This window comes from Sesamum indicum, linkage group LG6, assembly GCF_026168435.1.
Source record: "Sesamum indicum cultivar Baizhima isolate 11 linkage group LG6, ASM2616843v1, whole genome shotgun sequence".
In the NCBI taxonomy this organism is placed as follows: Eukaryota; Viridiplantae; Streptophyta; class Magnoliopsida; order Lamiales; family Pedaliaceae; genus Sesamum; species Sesamum indicum.
Window position 1 is genome coordinate 7,881,570 of NC_142662.1, and position 15,698 is coordinate 7,897,267.

Here is a 15,698-nt window from a genome sequence, read left to right on the forward strand (position 1 = left end):
ATAGATAAGTTGCATTAGTTAAATCAATAATGGGGTAAGAAGTCGTACTGGGCCGGCCCAATAAGACATAAGTAAGTGGACAGTAATGGGCCCATTATTATGGGCCGAAGGATTGAATGCGTATGTGTCCTAAATAGCAGCGTGAGCGTGACCTCGGGCTACGTTGGTTTCACAAAATTAAGGAAGAAATCATAAAATTCCTGAAAAGGCCCTAAAACTCCGTATGAAATACCATTTCCGAGAACAAGTAAGCAAAGATCTCAAAGTCTTTTTCGCAGGAGAGGGGGAAAAGAGGAGAAAGGAAGGAAAACAAAAATCTCCATTGCTGCCCATCTTTTTGCAGTAGGGAGCTTTGCCGCTGCTCTAATTTCATCTGATCCGGTCTGTTTTAGCCTATATATATGGTTTTGTACATAATCATTTGCTTTTTCTTTTTTTCCCCCAATTTCTCCGTACTTGTGAAGCGGGAGGGGACAAATGGAGACCTAAATTTCGCTTCTCCTAATATGTTGGTCGACGGTTTATGATTTTTAGGGTTTTTTGGTGAAATAGGGCCGTTTCTGGGTGAAACATGTGGACTGGTTAGCTAGGGTTAGTGAAGTAGTCAGGAGCTTTTTCGTGTGTATGAAGATACGGTGTTTTCCTTTTCTGTGTTTTGGAGGAGAAGAGGAAGATAATAATATCAGTTCTACTAATTTATATTATTTTTATTGTTGTAAGACGGTAAAGAGCACAATGAGGAAGGACATTTGGGGGACTGAACCCGAGGAAATGGAGACCGATGATTCTGAATTAGGTTTTTGGCCTACTTTTCACAATGTTGGTGGCGGTGGTGCTGAGGGGGAGGGGTTAAGGCTACAGGCAAGTGGTGAGAGAGCAAATGGGAATGAGAGAAACGAAGGGTTTGGTGTTGATGTCGATTTCAACGAAAAAAGTGACAACTTCTTGCAGTGGATAATTGGGTCAAGGCATTCTGCCAGTGGTGGTAGTGGAAGCCAAGGGGTGAACTTGGATGTTAATTTGAATTTGGGGTTGGGTGGTGAGTCTTCATGTTCATCTTCATCAATGATTGCTACAGGAAGAGAGAATTGTGATCGAGATATACAGAATAAACGGCCCAAAGTTCATTCTTTTTCTCTGTGAGACCTCTCTCTCCCTCCTCTCTTTTTCTATCTATCTATCCCTGTATGTGGGGTGTGCCTGGGGCTCGGGCATTGCCGCATGTCTTTCCATGTAATTTGCATATGCCAGCAGCTTAATTTTTGAATTTGATTGTTAGCTGAATTTCGTGATTGAGATGTAACTTTTGTGGGGCTACTCTGGTAGGTGGTAGTTGGTCTAACTGCACATCCGAGGGTGTGCAAAAGTATGTTGGATTATTATTTTTTGTGTCGAAATGAACTGAACTTTAGTATTTTTATTACCGAAACCATTTTCTCATCATTCTAGTCCCATCACTTCAATGAGTTTGAGATTCTTCCTATGGTTGAAAAGCGCAGAGAGTATGCTTCCTTTTATTCTGTTAGCTGTTGCACCAATCTCCATAGCTTTTCTTGGAACATGGAAGTTGAGATTGAAAATTGGCTGAGTTGTGAAAATATGTGTGGTTTGGGTTTGAGAACTGTTATCTCTGCACCATTGAAGAGGCCTTGCCCTATCATCATGTGTTTTGCAAAGTATCCCTCGTCCTAATATACTCATGCATGGTGTTCCAGCTGGAGGGTTTTCAAGCCCGGCATGGTTGGGGCTGTTGCAACTGTATCCCTGGTTGCGTATTTTTTGGTTAATACTTGTTCTTACTTATGAAAACCATGAGCCTTGTCTTAATCTTATTCCCTTATTCAGGGATTGGGGCACTAATTTTGAAAATGAAATTCATGACCTTGCTCCCGTGCATGAGGAGGTTGGTGATGAGGATCTCCCTGATTCTAGCATTGCAGGAGGCAATGCTAGAAATCGTGATGATACTTTAAAAATAGCAGTTTCGGAGGTTCGGATGGATCTTACTGATGACTTACTGCATATGGTGGGTTTCATAATTGAAGCATATGAAACTGGTTTGATTTGGTTTGTTTTAGATGATGACTCATTCCTAATATTGCCATCTGCTATAGGTTTTCACTTTCTTGGATCACATTGATCTTTGTCGAGCAGCAAGAGTTTGCAGGCAGTGGAGAGATGCAAGTTCTCATGAAGATTTCTGGCGGTACTTGAATTTCGAGAATCGATTCATATCTGTGCAGCAATGTGAGTGTCATTTTATTTTTATAGTCTTGCACGTTTAGTTTAATGATGTTAGGATAGTGGCTGATGATATTTGACAAAAGGCCCAAATTAGGATTATAGACCATGAATTCAAGGCTTCTTGGGAGAGATCTACAAGCCTCACGGACGGTCTATGATATCTATAATTTGGAGAAATTGTATCCTTTTATGAAACTGGTCCCAATAATCTGTGTGTGCTTGGCCAAATTTTCGATTGCAATATATCTCCTGTAAGCTTTATTGGAGGATCCATGTATCCATGTGCTAAGTAGGTACTTTATGGCAATGTACTACACACTTGTAATGTAATTACTCATTTTGGCAGCAATTGCTTATTGGCTTGTAGGAAGGAAGGGAATGTTCTCTCCTTCCATTTGGCTGACAGCTTCTTCTTTCTTAATTTTTTGATCCCCTGTAGAAACTGACTTTGGTTAGTTGTTGCTTAGTTGATGACATGTGCCGGCGGTATCCTAACGCTACTGCAGTAAATATTTATGGTGCTCCTGCTATCCATCCTCTTGTGATGAAGGCCATCTCTTCATTGAGGTAAATTAGATTTTGATTAATGTCTTACAATCTTATTCTTGGTAATGTTTAGCTCGCCTTTGATCCTTGGATTTGTCTCAGAAATCTTGAGGTTTTAACTCTGGGCAAAGGCCAGTTAGGCGAGACCTTTTTCCAAGCCTTAACAGATTGCCACATGTTGAAGAGTTTAACCATCAATGACGCTACTTTGGGTAATGGAATTCAGGAAATTCCCATTTACCATGATAGATTGCATGATCTTCAGATAGTGAAATGCCGTGTGCTCCGTATTTCTATCAGGTGCTAAATCATTTGTCTTGTTTTCAAAATCATTGTTACTCTTCCATTATTTTATGAACCATTGGTTTGTACAGGTGCCCCCAGCTTGAAACCTTGTCCCTCAAGCGCAGTAGTATGCCTCATGCAGTTCTTAATTGCCCCCTTCTGCGAGAGCTTGATATAGCTTCCTGTCACAAGCTTTCAGATGCTGCAATCCGTTCAGCAGCCACATCATGCCCACTCTTGGAATCCTTGGACATGTCCAATTGCTCATGTGTCAGCGATGAGACACTGCGAGAAATAGCGATGACTTGTGGAAATCTCCATATTCTTGATGCTTCATACTGCCCAAACATATCTCTTGAAGTGAGATATTCGTTTTAACTTATTCTTATTATTGTTATTTCGCTTACTTCCGGTATTTGTATATTTATATGCCATCTAACTTAAAGTTACCTTTTGAAGACCGTGAGACTTCCAATGTTGACTGTTCTTAAGCTTCATAGCTGCGAGGGTATAACGTCTGCTTCAATGGCTGCTATAGCTTCTAGTTATATGCTTGAGGTTTGAATATAAAAACTTCTCGAGTATTTTATCATTTCCTAATTGTGAGGACATTATGATTTGATTATAGTTAGTAATTATCCTAGTTTGCTGATATATGTAGGTTCTTGAGCTTGATAATTGCAGTTTGTTGACGTCAGTATCTTTGGATCTGCCACGCCTGAAGAACATAAGGCTCGTACATTGCCGGAAGTATGTCTACTCGTGCACTTCAAGGCTTAACATCTGTTCTTTTCCAGAGAATGACTATTTACTTCCATATTTGCAGATTTGTTGATTTAAATTTAAGAAGCAGTGTGCTATCCTCCATCACAGTTTCTAATTGCGCCTCTCTCCAGAGAATCAGTATTACATCAAATGCGCTGAAAGTATGTCTTTTATTAATCAAATACATTGTTCCTAATCACATTGTGATTCTTTCAGTGAAAGAAATGCTTATCTTTTAAAACTTACTTTAATGGAAATCATAGGAGTAATTTAGCTTAAAATCTACTTGCAGAAACTGGTCTTGCAAAAGCAAGAAAGCTTGACAACATTAACACTGCAATGCCAAAGTTTGCAAGAAGTAGACCTTACTGAATGCGAGTCTTTGACCAACTCCATTTGCGAAGTTTTCAGCACAGGAGGAGGCTGTCCTTTGTTGAGATCATTAGTGCTTGATAGTTGTGAGGTCTGTAATTGGAATTTTCCTGTTTACTTTTAGTGCTTAATGAATTACATTGTGCCCTCTTGTATTACAACTGTTGTTGAAAGGAAGATTTAGATAATTTTTGATAAATTTCTCGGCACTTAAATAATTGAGAGTATCAATTTTTGTCCTAATGGAGCGCAGTAACATACTGTCAGTTAAAGCTAGTTTTGTTCACAGAAGAAAAAATAGATATTCTTCTGTTTGATAGAAATTCGGGAAATGGGAATGTCGTATCACAATTTATCATAGGTGATTTAGAAATTTAGGTTTCAAAATTTAATTGGAGATCTGAAAAAGAGTTGTCTTCTGGAATGGTTAAAGCTGTTGGACAAATGGTCTTCACTTGATTTTTGAGCCAATCAATCTCATACTATCATCTCTTAACCTATGTTACAAGCTCAATTCAATGCATTTTTATGTACTCATTCTTTCTTTATCTGATTGTTGCTATAACTCTTTGTCAGAGTTTGACAGCAGTGAGTTTCTGCAGTACATCTTTAGTCAGTTTGTCACTTGCTGGTTGCCGTGCAATAACTTCTCTTGAACTCAGATGCCCTTACCTGGAGCATGTCTCATTAGATGGTTGTGACCATCTTGAGAGGGCTTCATTTTCACCTGTAAGTGATCATCTTACTGACTCTTTATTTCACCTGCTTCGGTTGAAGTCCATGATGTTTAATGGTTGCCTTAAAGCCTTTAAATCTAAATTTCCCTTGAGAAGAACTCAGGAATTGAATCGTTCTCATTTTCTGTTTCCATATCTGGTGGTTAATACATTTTCTCCAAGTGTATCAGATGCTGTCTGATACACTGATTGGCCTTTTGCTTATCATACTTCCAATTATTTAAAAAATCCATTGCAGGTTGGTCTTAGGTCCTTGAATTTGGGCATTTGCCCCAAATTGAATGTGCTCCATGTTGAAGCACCACTTATGGTTTCACTTGAATTGAAGGGGTGTGGTGTATTATCTGAAGCATTGATCTATTGCCCACTTCTCACTTCTTTGGATGCATCTTTCTGCAGGTGATTTTGCGTTGTAGTAATCATGGGTGTTGAGATCCTTCCTGCTTGTTCTGGAAGTGATACTCAATCGTCTGTTCATCATTATGTCTAACCGTTATCTTTCTTTGATTGATCTGTGCAGCCAGCTCAAGGATGACTGCTTAGCTGCTACAACATCTTCGTGCCCGCTTATTGAATCATTGGTGTTGATGTCATGCCCCTCTGTTGGTCCTGATGGGCTTTCGTCTTTGCGCTGCCTTCCCCACTTGACCTACCTGGATCTGTCCTATACCTTTTTAGTCAATCTGCAGCCTGTTTTTGACTCCTGTTTGTATCTAAAGGTACTCTGTTGCATTTGTTTCCGCATCTTTATTTTTTGAGATGGATAATTATTCTATATCCATTTGGATATTTTGCCAGCCACGTTATTCAATAGTTATGTTGTTTATTCTATTGCGTCGTCAAAACGTGATAGAGTGGGGTCTGGGATTTTTGACAATTAACCCGAAGGATCAGTATGTTAATCCTACAAAATCTATCTGAACATGCTTCTTCTGTTATGTTGATTAGTACTTATTTTATAGGTTCTAAAATTGCAAGCATGTAAGTATCTTAGTGACACATCATTGGAGCCTCTCTACAAAGGTGGTGCTCTACCAGCCCTCTGTGAACTGGACTTGTCCTATGGGACACTCTGCCAGTCCGCAATAGAGGAGCTGCTTGCTGGATGTATGCATTTAACTCATGTCAGCTTGAACGGTTGTGTCAATATGCACGATCTGGATTGGGGATTTCATGATGGACTGTCTGAAATCAGCACCTTTTCCGGTTCATTTGACTCTACTTCTCGGGAAAATGGCCTCCCGTCTAAGGACCAACCTAGCCGCCTGCTGCAGAACCTAAACTGTGTTGGTTGCCCGAATATCAAGAAGGTGGTTATCCCTCCAACAGCCAGATGTTTCCATTTATCATCATTAAACCTCTCATTGTCTTCAAACTTGAAGGAAGTTGATATATCTTGTTGCAATTTGTTTTTTCTTAACTTGAGGTATGTTTGTTTATCTGTTTTATGATTTTGTTGCTCCGATAATGAGATATTAAATGTACCCTTCCTTGATCACTGTTCATATTTAACTTCCAGCAATTGTTACTCGTTGGAAATTTTGAAGCTTGACTGTCCAAGATTGACCAGTCTTTTCCTTCAGGTATGTTTTTATCAAGACTCTTAAATACTGCCTTACTTGCTAGGTAAAGTTTTATTTGGGGAGTTTTGTTAAGACTCTCTGTCGAACCCTGTCTACGTTGCGCATGATGTTTTAAATGAGAGTTGAGGCTGTGAACTTTTTACGTATCTTTTCATTTTTTCACCATAAATGCAGTGTTAGCAGTTAGTGATGCATCATTATTATTAGTAAGCGGTACTTTCAGGGGAGAAATACAATTTTAGGAAATGAGATATTATGTCTGGATGTACCAAAAAGAAAATGGTGGCATTATGGATACACGTGCCACTGTGGTCTATCAGAGTGTCTGCGTAGGTCTGAGCAACATTTATTTTCCTTTTAATTTTAATATCACCACATAAAGTTGATATCTGGACTTGAAAGTCTTCTTTTATGGTGGTGTGAATCATGAGAAATTTTTGAGCCCTCAGATTCAGAAAGTTTTCTTTATTTATTCTGAAAGGCAAGGTAGAGTGCTAAGCATTTGTGAGCTATGTATAACCTGCTTGTGAAACTTAACTCCTTCCGTCGAGATTCCAATTGCTCTGAGAACTTGTTTGTTGAATATGATTATATATTAGTCCTCAACAAAAGGGTTGAGAAGCGACATTCTGGGCTCTTGTGTGCATTTCATTCTCATGCTCAAGCTGCTTCATAGGGAGTGTGAGACTTAGCTTTATTCCGTTCTAGGGTCCTTGGTGCAATGTTCAGCAGAGGTTGTATCTTGTTTGTCCAGGATCACAAGATGTGTGGAAAGAAGGACAAAAAGGTCGTTCAATTATGAACTAGAACAGTTATTCAGTTGGAAGAAGTTCAAATTGAATTGGTAGGACTAGAAATACCCGTTATCTAGTGGCAGAAAGAGGTTGTTGCCGTCATGCATTAATCCACGACTAAGGAGCTTTCCCATTGCAGGCATGTTATGAAGGGTCCTCTGAGACATTGAGTGGTCTTTGACCCCTGCCTGCCTTCTTCCAGCTCAGGGCTGGAACTTGGTTGAATGAGTCCAAATTGGGATAGATTGAGTTAAGATATATAGAGTACACCATAGTTATGATGTTATTTGTCGTATTTCAAATTAAATTGTTATGCTTTTGAAATTACCTTCAATTTTTAACTGGGGTGAACTTTTGTTGTTGGATAAAAAATGATTTAGAGTGATGAATGTACTTTAAGCACATTTATTGCTTATACAAATGAGAATTCTATTTTCGCCCCCTGTTCCAGACTTCCAGTCCCCACTATGTTGATGCATTATCTTACTATTCTTTGACATTGTCAAGCTACCACATATATGATGTCATTTTCTAATCCCTTTTTATACTTTGGTGCATATATGGAATCTCTTAGTCGTGTAATATTGATGAGGATGCTGTGGAAACTGCCATAATGCAATGTAACATGCTGGAGACTCTTGATGTTCGCTTTTGTCCAAAGGTCAGACCATGTTTTCATCCGACCCTTCTGTACACACGCTCACACATAATTATTATATTAGGCCAAAACTTTCTATTTGTAGGTAAACCAATGCATAAGTTTTCCTTATACTTGACAGATATCTCCATTGAGCATGAGTTCATTGCGCATGGCATGCCCGAGTTTGAAACGCATCTTCAGCAGCTTGGCACCACCATGACCCAAACGGAAAATACATGGAAGCATGAACTGAGCATAGTTTGTATTTACAGTCAATACATAACATATTGATCATTTCCGCTAGAGTCGCATATATATAATATTATATATATTGATTTTCTGAGTGGTGTTCAACGCCTTGGTGCTTGAATCAGATGCTTGCTGAGGAGGATACCATAGGTCATTTTGTAGTATTTTCATCTGATTATTACATGCTTGGTTAATCAAGTGAAGCAGAATTCTATTACTCGTATTTTATTGAATTTACATTATTTGCTACTGGGGTGAGGTTCTTAATCTTGGTTATACCAGTTGATTATGGTCGAATATACTGCCTTCCGACGTATCAACTTGATACTCGGATTTCGTGTGGATGGTGTTCTGATTCATACAAGATCTGACGTACTGTAAGAATATTAGTGTATCATGTACAATGTTATATAATTATAGCTTTGGACCACCACATTCTTTACTATGATGTCCATGGATTCAGTGACTATTTCCACAACAATCTGAAAAATGCCAGGAATTTCTGTGACAGGTTTGCGGTTGTCAAACCTTGCAGATTTGAAACAATGCTGGGCTAGAGAAAAAAGAAATTGAGAAGCAGTATAAGCGTCACAGGGCTTTGTATAACACTGCAGGCCAGATTTGTTATATCATTATGTAAGTAGACGGGGAAATTGGTCAAAAAGAACGGTACAAATGGTACAAATTAGGATAATTCGGCAAGATTTGCCAGTTCATGCACAACACTCTAGAATCATTTGAACTATACTCAAAATGCCAGTTCATGTTTAACACGCCAGAATCATTTGATTTATACTTAAAATCTCTGTATTTTAGCTGTAATTCACAGTATTGATTCCAACTTCTTTAGGTCAGGGTCCAGCTCATCAGGTGCTAAATCATTTCCTGGATTGATGAATTCGTTGGCCATAGCCTTCCCCTTGTTCAGCACTTCTTCTGGAACAGTTTGAAGGACGCTATTGCAGGAGAGTATCATTATCAGAACATGAAACACCTAACCACTTCCACCTCATTTGCCAACAAATGTGCAGCATAAATATAAATATTGGTGCAACTTTCCAAGCTTCAGTAAAGACAAGAAAATATTAAACTGAATAAATTACCTGTTCAGTGCACCGAGTGCAGTAGCAACTTTAGCTTTCATTGATTCAATTGAAGTACCCGAATCATTTCTTGATGCACGCAAAAGCAGAGAATCAAGTTCCTCCAAGGCTCTACAATTTTTCAGAAAATAACTAAATGGTAAAACCCTGATCTAATAAAGGTTTGATGAGCAAAACGATATGGACTGGCATCCCCACACACAGGAGCATCCTTTATATCTATAGCGCCACACATTAAGTGCGTGAGATGGCAATTTTCGACCACAGGGACGTATAAACCCAAGCAAGTTCCCGCACTGGGTTTCTTTGGAAGAGTCTACTTTCTTTATACTATCCAAGCATGTAATCGAACTCGCCTCTAGGATATTCTTAGGGCTAAATCTCACTTCCTCACATGTATAGTTACAAGAAATTCGAGTGTCTCAGACCTACAGAATTAATTTTATCTCGCATCAAAGTAACAATAGAAATGATACCTTAGACACTGATCAACCTCATTGAAAGCAGAGTTACCGTTCCCAGCATCAGAGGCATATTGTGCTACCTGCACAATGAGGACAAAGAGAGTTGTGACCAACCTTTTCTAACAAATTGTCCTTCCTAGTTTTACTAACCAAAGTATGAGATGAAATGCACCTAAACAATCAATTTTATTCTGTATCTCAATAAAATACCTTGTAGAAAAGCTCACCACTAGGAATGTGGATTAAGTTGATTAAAGAAAGGAAAAAACATCATAAAAATCATTTACTTACTGCTCGAATATTAACACGCAAGGATGATGCAGGACCAGATCTCAAAAGATTCCGGCAATCAGCAAATTTAGGTTGATCAACTTCGAGATATCGTCCTACCATAGAAGTAATAATTCATGATGTTAGATCCTATGATATTTCTTACTCCCCATAAATAAAGAGACCAGCATTTTGTACATGAAAACACAGAGAAGAATAGCAAATAAGTCGTGAGAACGTAATGGGAGTGCAAACACATATGTCCTTACTCAAAGTTCTTTGGATTCTGGCAAGAAAAGCATTTTAAAAGGGCCACAGCAAAAACATTTTTACCTGCAACCCCTCTATAGCAAAAATGAATACCAATTTCCTGGCCCAGTCTAATTCCCACCAAATGTTTTTATGAATATTGCCTGACCAAATAAACCACTCAAGGAGATTTACCTAATTCCTTAATCTGCAACTCGGTCAATATAACAGCTGGTATATAAGCCTCTAGCGGGTCAAGCTTTTTCCTAGATAAAAGTTCATGAAATTATTAGGAGTAGAAAGGAGAAGAATTTTATGTACTGAGAAAGGCTATCCATGAAGCAGTCTCAAAATCTCGAATGAAATTTCAAACAACAGTAAGAACTGAGAATTAGACAAGCTATTGAAGCAAAAAGTTCAACATCAATTTCACAAATTTATTAACACGAACAAGCATGTGCTCTCCATTCTAATTATAACGTTCAGTGTTTCAATCAATCTGCAGCCAAATACCATCCTATGTTCAATCCATTGACTTGAGTTTAGGCTTCTTTTATGAGAACGTGAAAGAATAAGCATCAAACTAAATCCTTTCAGACTAATGATGAAACAGGACAATAGTTGCTGGTAGGAATACACGTCTCACAACCTTGCTACAAAATCAAAATGAAAAATTTCTTTGGATTTCAACTGCAGCGAAACGCGAAACCAACTTATATACAGCTATCCTAGACCTTGAAGGAATTTAAATTTCACAGAAGACAAAATTCATTCAGCAAGTTCCGTGCACGATGACAATTAATATCACCTTTATAATTCTGTGTAACTAGCATACAATTCGACCAAAATTCATGCTGGCATCGACATATCCGCATGTCACCATAATGTGAAGCATCTAATAGCAAATATTATAATATTCGGATTACAAATTATAAACACATACAACAAAAAAGACATATCCATACTTTTTCATATATTTGTCCAAAATGCTGACTCCCATTGCATCTGCAGCTACCAAAAAAACCTGGTCAGAACAGGGAAAAGGTAAAACAAAGAGGCAATTGCGGTTGCTCTATATTTGTAAGCATAACTATGATGTAAACAGAACAAAACAGATAGAAATAAGTAAAAACGCGCAAGATAAAGCAACGTATTTCATAAAGAAATAAATAAATAAAAGCAATTCGCGGGCAGATAGGCGCACCTTTAGACAGGGAGAAGAAGTGCAGAAAAACGATTGACAAAGAAACCGATCGTCTGCTCTCCCGCGTCCTCCACGGGGACGATGCGCACCTCACTCCAGAGCTAAAAAACCGCCGTCTTGGCTTCATCGTGAAGCTCGAGGCACGTGAAAAGGGAACATTCGCAGTGGCCGCGACGTTGGCGGTGGAGGTGGTCATTTCGCGGGCGGGAAGTATAGGGGAACAGACAATGGAGGCCTTATCCAGTTCCACTTCGGCCTCGTTAAGTGTAGTTACATATTTACCATTCGTCTATATTTGCAAAGGGTCACTCTTTCGAGGGGCAGATTGAAAATTCAACTAACTTGAGGGAGCAAGTTGTGAAGAGTAGTTGTATCCTCGCTATTACATCTTTGTCGGTGCCCATTTTAGTTAGACCCTCAGATGGAAGCAAGCAGACAAAAATGCAATAACCATAATATACTCAGCTTAAGTTCCCTTTCCTTCGCAGCAAACGAAAAACTCTTCAACTGCTCTCTGTTTCTCTCTAAATTACAGCAATGGCAAGCAGCATATGGGTTCTTGTTCTTGCCATTCTCTTCATTTCAGCTTCTGCCAGTGTTCAAAGTAAGAGTTTTTCTCATATACTTCCTTCTCTTGCGAGAATATCTTGGACTCGATTTTCATTTATGAACTGCTTAATTATATATTGCAATGCCAGAGTGTAGATTCTAAAGGGGTATTGGAAACAGAAGGATAGTGTTGATATTGTTACTTTATGTGTTACTAGGCTTGGGTTTTCTGCGTTTCTGCAATTCTTTGCTATTGGGATCTTTACTGTCATTTATTACTAGGCTTTTTTGAGCTAGCCAATTCTGTGGAGATCTTAAGAAATCTGTGTCTTTGGAGTACCAAACTCGTTGAGAAGTTGAATACAACAAGAGGATTTTTGTTTGGGGATATTGATCATATGGAGCTCTGCTTCTTGCTCTTGAATCTTCAACTAGTCTTTTATGCGAGCTAATACTAATTATTTGCGATTTGATGTTTAATTGGTTTTTTTTCTTTGAACCAGAAAGCCTGACTTCTTGTCTGGGTTGGAGAAGAATAAACTAGTGCAGTTAGATATGTCATAAAGACATCCTTTATTGAAGCATTTTCCTGTAAGCTAATTGGAGTGTGTTAATGTGCCGATTCTTTTTTTCTTTTTTGTTTCTTAGAATAAGCATTTGACATCATTTTAAAGTTTTGTTGTCGGAAATTTCATGCCCTCGTCATTAAAACTTGGATTAGTATTGTTTCCGTCCACTATTCCATTTATGGTTCTTTCATGCTGTAGTTTGTTGCAAATTTGTGAATGTTAGTAATTTCCACGAATTGCGTTAATCTGTCTTTTCTGTTGCTATTTGTAAATGATGAAATCTGCCCTGTGCTTCCGATGTTAGTACAAGGGCATAGAAGATTTTAACGTCTCCACTCCGGTCATCTATCTTATGCGCGAACATAAGAGACTCAATCCCAAGCAATGGTTAAAAAGTGATTTTTGAAGAGAAAAAAAGACAGGCAACAAGCTCAAAACTTGTGGCTGATGCATTTCTTAATAATGAAGTTATATACCTGCCTATTTGTTTTCCCAACCTTCTATATTTTGATGCAAAATATCTTCTCCATATTGCACCGTCTCAAACAAACTTGTCGGTTTTACGGTTGAAAAACAGATAAAGTGACAGATAACCCTGCTGATCAGCTAGTGGCTGCAATTAACAGCAATAGAACCGCAAGTAAATCATCATCCCTGTACAGCAACCCAGGCCTTGCATGCATTGCTCTCCAATACATCAAAGCATACCAAGGCGAGTGTGGTGCAGTTGGGGGACCAAATGCCAAAAAACCTGCCGACTCTGAGTTTGCTGATACTTTTGCTCCTAACTGCGGTGTTGAGATATCAACCCTTACCCCGATTACGGGTCGTCTACTTGGATGCCAGTCTAATTATGTCAAGCCATCAGTGGCATTTTCAGAGATCCTGATGAAAAATGAAAAGAGCATCGAAATTCTCCAAAGCAAGAACCACTTGGAGGTCGGTGCTGCTGTGAGTGGCTCAGATGGTGGTGGACCCTATTTTTGGTGCGTGCTGTTTAGCAATGGGAAATCAAACAACAGTTTTGTGTTGGAAGGACATGTTGCCAAGATAAGTCGACCTGGATGCTTTAGTGGTTCCAATGATGACTGTAGTGGCGCCATTGCTTTGTCCAGAACCTTTCATCTTTGGCCAATTGCACTGACAGGTTTGATCGTGCTGGCTTATGCATTGGGAATTTGATGTTACAGTTGCTTGATCTATACATTCTTGATTGTAAGTGTGCAAATATCACAATTGAGTATATTTTTCATACTAAGATTGTCATTATTCTTGTACCATTTGCGGTGTGAAATGTGAATGCTGTGTGTTTTGGGCAAAGACAGAATTAGCCATGTTTTGTGAGTTTTGAGCAATCACTGACTCAAACTTTTGACGATGTGCATATATTCATTTGCAGTTGTATTGGTAAAAGGTACATGAATTATAGCTTCTGCAGAATGCTTCATATCCCTCTTACTATCAGAAGCAGTAGTATGAAAGGAGGCATTTGCAGTCATACCAAACTTTTTTGCCTCCTCTTTTTCGATTGTGGACACTTTGGTGCTGTAATGGTGACTGCTGAAGCGAAAAGCTCCCACTTTGGAAAAATCGAAAAGAAAAGGAGATTTTCTTGTACTAACTACTAACTTGAAAGTTGCAATGGGACCAACCCTTAGCTGGCTTCAATTCTATGATCCACATCTTGCCGTATATGACAATTGCATGAGTATATTATGAGTAGATTTTCATTGACTTTGGTTTTTCATTTCTCATTCAACAAATGTTCAAGAATGATTGTTTCTTTTTTTTTTAAAAAAAAAAAATGAATTATTTATGCACACGCACTCGTCCCTATTCAAGCGCCCACCCAAAATTCGAATTCAAAATCTCTGACAAGAGAACTTAAAGCTCAAATCGATTGAACTACCCCAGGGAACATATGGCCTAGAAATGAGTTGAAATGATGAATGAAATGAATCACACGTACTTATCCCTACTCCAAAACCCACAGAAAATTTGAATAAAATCCCCGAATTAGAAATCTTGAAACTCAAAACGCTGGACTATCTCGGAGGACAAATGGCCAAAATTGAGTTTAAGTGATGAACGAAATGAACCACAAGAAGGTAAGAATTGGTCAAGAAAACACTATATTAACTCATCAATAATTTTGACTAATATGAAGTTGGAGGCTTGTGAATTGGCTTTATTATTATTCCAAAAATTAATATATAAAGTAAAAAAAGAATAAACAGCAGTAGTGATAAAAGTAGGATGTTAAAATGAATTGTTTTCCATATTGAATAAAGTATTGAGTTGCCTTTTCTCAGGTAGCATAAATGCCTACACCAAAATTCCACCCCCACTCTTTCTGCTCATGCAAATCAAATGAATATGAAACTACTTCAATTGTTGGACAATCTGCACTTCTCCCAACTTTCCTACTGATCGACTACTTCAATTTTAGAATTATGTGGTAAAGATTTTCCTACTACACATATTTTTTCCATTCACATTAAAAGTATGTAGTTAACAGGAGCTCATGCTTTATCATGTAGAAAAATACAATTATTACTTTGTAAACTAAAAGTGCCAAAAATAAATATATAATAAGTATGAGGGTGAAATAATTTATATCGATTTTACTAATGCGTTTTGCGTATATGGTCTATACTTTCTCTTTTCTAATCGTAACACGATTTTGTCTTACATAAACTACTAACTGTGAAATCTATATAGTATGTGTGCAATATATTTACAAGATCAAAATTATCATAATACCGTGAAAATTAGTTAGTGATTGATGAGGGAGATTTATTTAATTACCAAAATACCCCTGTATTTTATGGTATTTTTATGTTATATAACTGACCAAGTGGGACCCATTTGACCAGGCCAAAAATCAACCATTGCAGCAGCCTTTGGGATAGATGACGTGGCAAGCTCTTACTGGTGCTATGTGTCACAAGTGCAAAGGGTACCGTACTACTATAAATATCTTCATTTATGATTATTCAGGGACACATTTTATTATTATTTACTGCCATTTTCTGATCTCATTTGACTCACTTTATCTTCGACCTCATATTTTTC

The 15,698-nt window shown here is 38.1% G+C and overlaps 3 protein-coding genes across 4 annotated transcripts; 2 read left to right on the plus strand and 1 right to left on the minus strand.

The window, feature by feature from the left end:
* The first annotated feature begins 213 nt into the window (after positions 1-213).
* On the plus strand, positions 214-8,464 carry SLOMO (F-box family protein). 2 transcript variants are annotated; one of them, XM_011083300.3, is made up of 18 exons: positions 215-381; positions 721-1,139; positions 1,846-2,026; positions 2,115-2,247; positions 2,712-2,811; positions 2,893-3,090; positions 3,165-3,435; positions 3,535-3,633; positions 3,737-3,825; positions 3,902-4,001; positions 4,133-4,303; positions 4,789-4,941; positions 5,188-5,348; positions 5,470-5,668; positions 5,912-6,375; positions 6,469-6,532; positions 7,901-7,987; positions 8,106-8,464. In XM_011083300.3, exons 2-18 carry the CDS (start codon positions 736-738, stop codon positions 8,184-8,186), a joined length of 2,955 nt encoding a protein of 984 aa, XP_011081602.1. In that variant the 5' UTR covers positions 215-381; positions 721-735; the 3' UTR covers positions 8,187-8,464. The 2 variants fall into 2 exon arrangements, with proteins under 2 accessions (XP_020550083.1, XP_011081602.1); XM_020694424.2 differs by having other exon boundaries at positions 214-1,139.
* A 404-nt stretch (positions 8,465-8,868) lies between these two features.
* On the minus strand, positions 8,869-11,781 carry LOC105164612 (uncharacterized). Its single transcript, XM_011083302.3, has 7 exons — positions 11,506-11,781; positions 11,267-11,306; positions 10,497-10,567; positions 10,074-10,168; positions 9,795-9,862; positions 9,319-9,429; positions 8,869-9,171 (listed from the first exon to the last, which is right to left on the minus strand). Exons 1-7 carry the CDS (start codon positions 11,699-11,701, stop codon positions 9,039-9,041), a joined length of 714 nt encoding a protein of 237 aa, XP_011081604.1. The 5' UTR covers positions 11,702-11,781; the 3' UTR covers positions 8,869-9,038.
* A 122-nt stretch (positions 11,782-11,903) lies between these two features.
* Positions 11,904-14,036, plus strand: LOC105164610 (uncharacterized). The gene is made up of 2 exons (XM_011083299.3): positions 11,904-12,109; positions 13,201-14,036. The coding sequence occupies exons 1-2, from the start codon at positions 12,043-12,045 to the stop codon at positions 13,803-13,805; spliced, it is 672 nt and encodes a 223-aa protein (XP_011081601.1). The 5' UTR covers positions 11,904-12,042; the 3' UTR covers positions 13,806-14,036.
* The last annotated feature ends 1,662 nt before the right edge of the window (positions 14,037-15,698 follow it).

What these genes read in the sequence shown, in the direction of transcription:
- LOC105164612 (XM_011083302.3), bottom strand. Translation starts at nt 11,701, where the DNA reads ATGACCACCTCCACCGCCAACGTCGCGGCCACTGCGAATGTTCCCTTT. An exon ending in CTTCTTCTCCCTGTCTAAAG is followed by an intron (nt 11,307 to 11,505) that starts GTGCGCCTATCT and finishes TGGTAGCTGCAG; the next exon opens with ATGCAATGGGAGTCAGCATT. An exon ending in GAGGTTGATCAGTGTCTAAG is followed by an intron (nt 9,430 to 9,794) that starts GTATCATTTCTA and finishes GAAAAATTGTAG; the next exon opens with AGCCTTGGAGGAACTTGATT.
- LOC105164610 (XM_011083299.3), top strand. Translation starts at nt 12,043, where the DNA reads ATGGCAAGCAGCATATGGGTTCTTGTTCTTGCCATTCTCTTCATTTCA. An exon ending in AGCTTCTGCCAGTGTTCAAA is followed by an intron (nt 12,110 to 13,200) that starts GTAAGAGTTTTT and finishes GTTGAAAAACAG; the next exon opens with ATAAAGTGACAGATAACCCT.
- SLOMO (XM_020694424.2), top strand. Translation starts at nt 625, where the DNA reads ATGAAGATACGGTGTTTTCCTTTTCTGTGTTTTGGAGGAGAAGAGGAA. An exon ending in CTTCTAGTTATATGCTTGAG is followed by an intron (nt 3,634 to 3,736) that starts GTTTGAATATAA and finishes TGATATATGTAG; the next exon opens with GTTCTTGAGCTTGATAATTG. An exon ending in ACTCCTGTTTGTATCTAAAG is followed by an intron (nt 5,669 to 5,911) that starts GTACTCTGTTGC and finishes CTTATTTTATAG; the next exon opens with GTTCTAAAATTGCAAGCATG.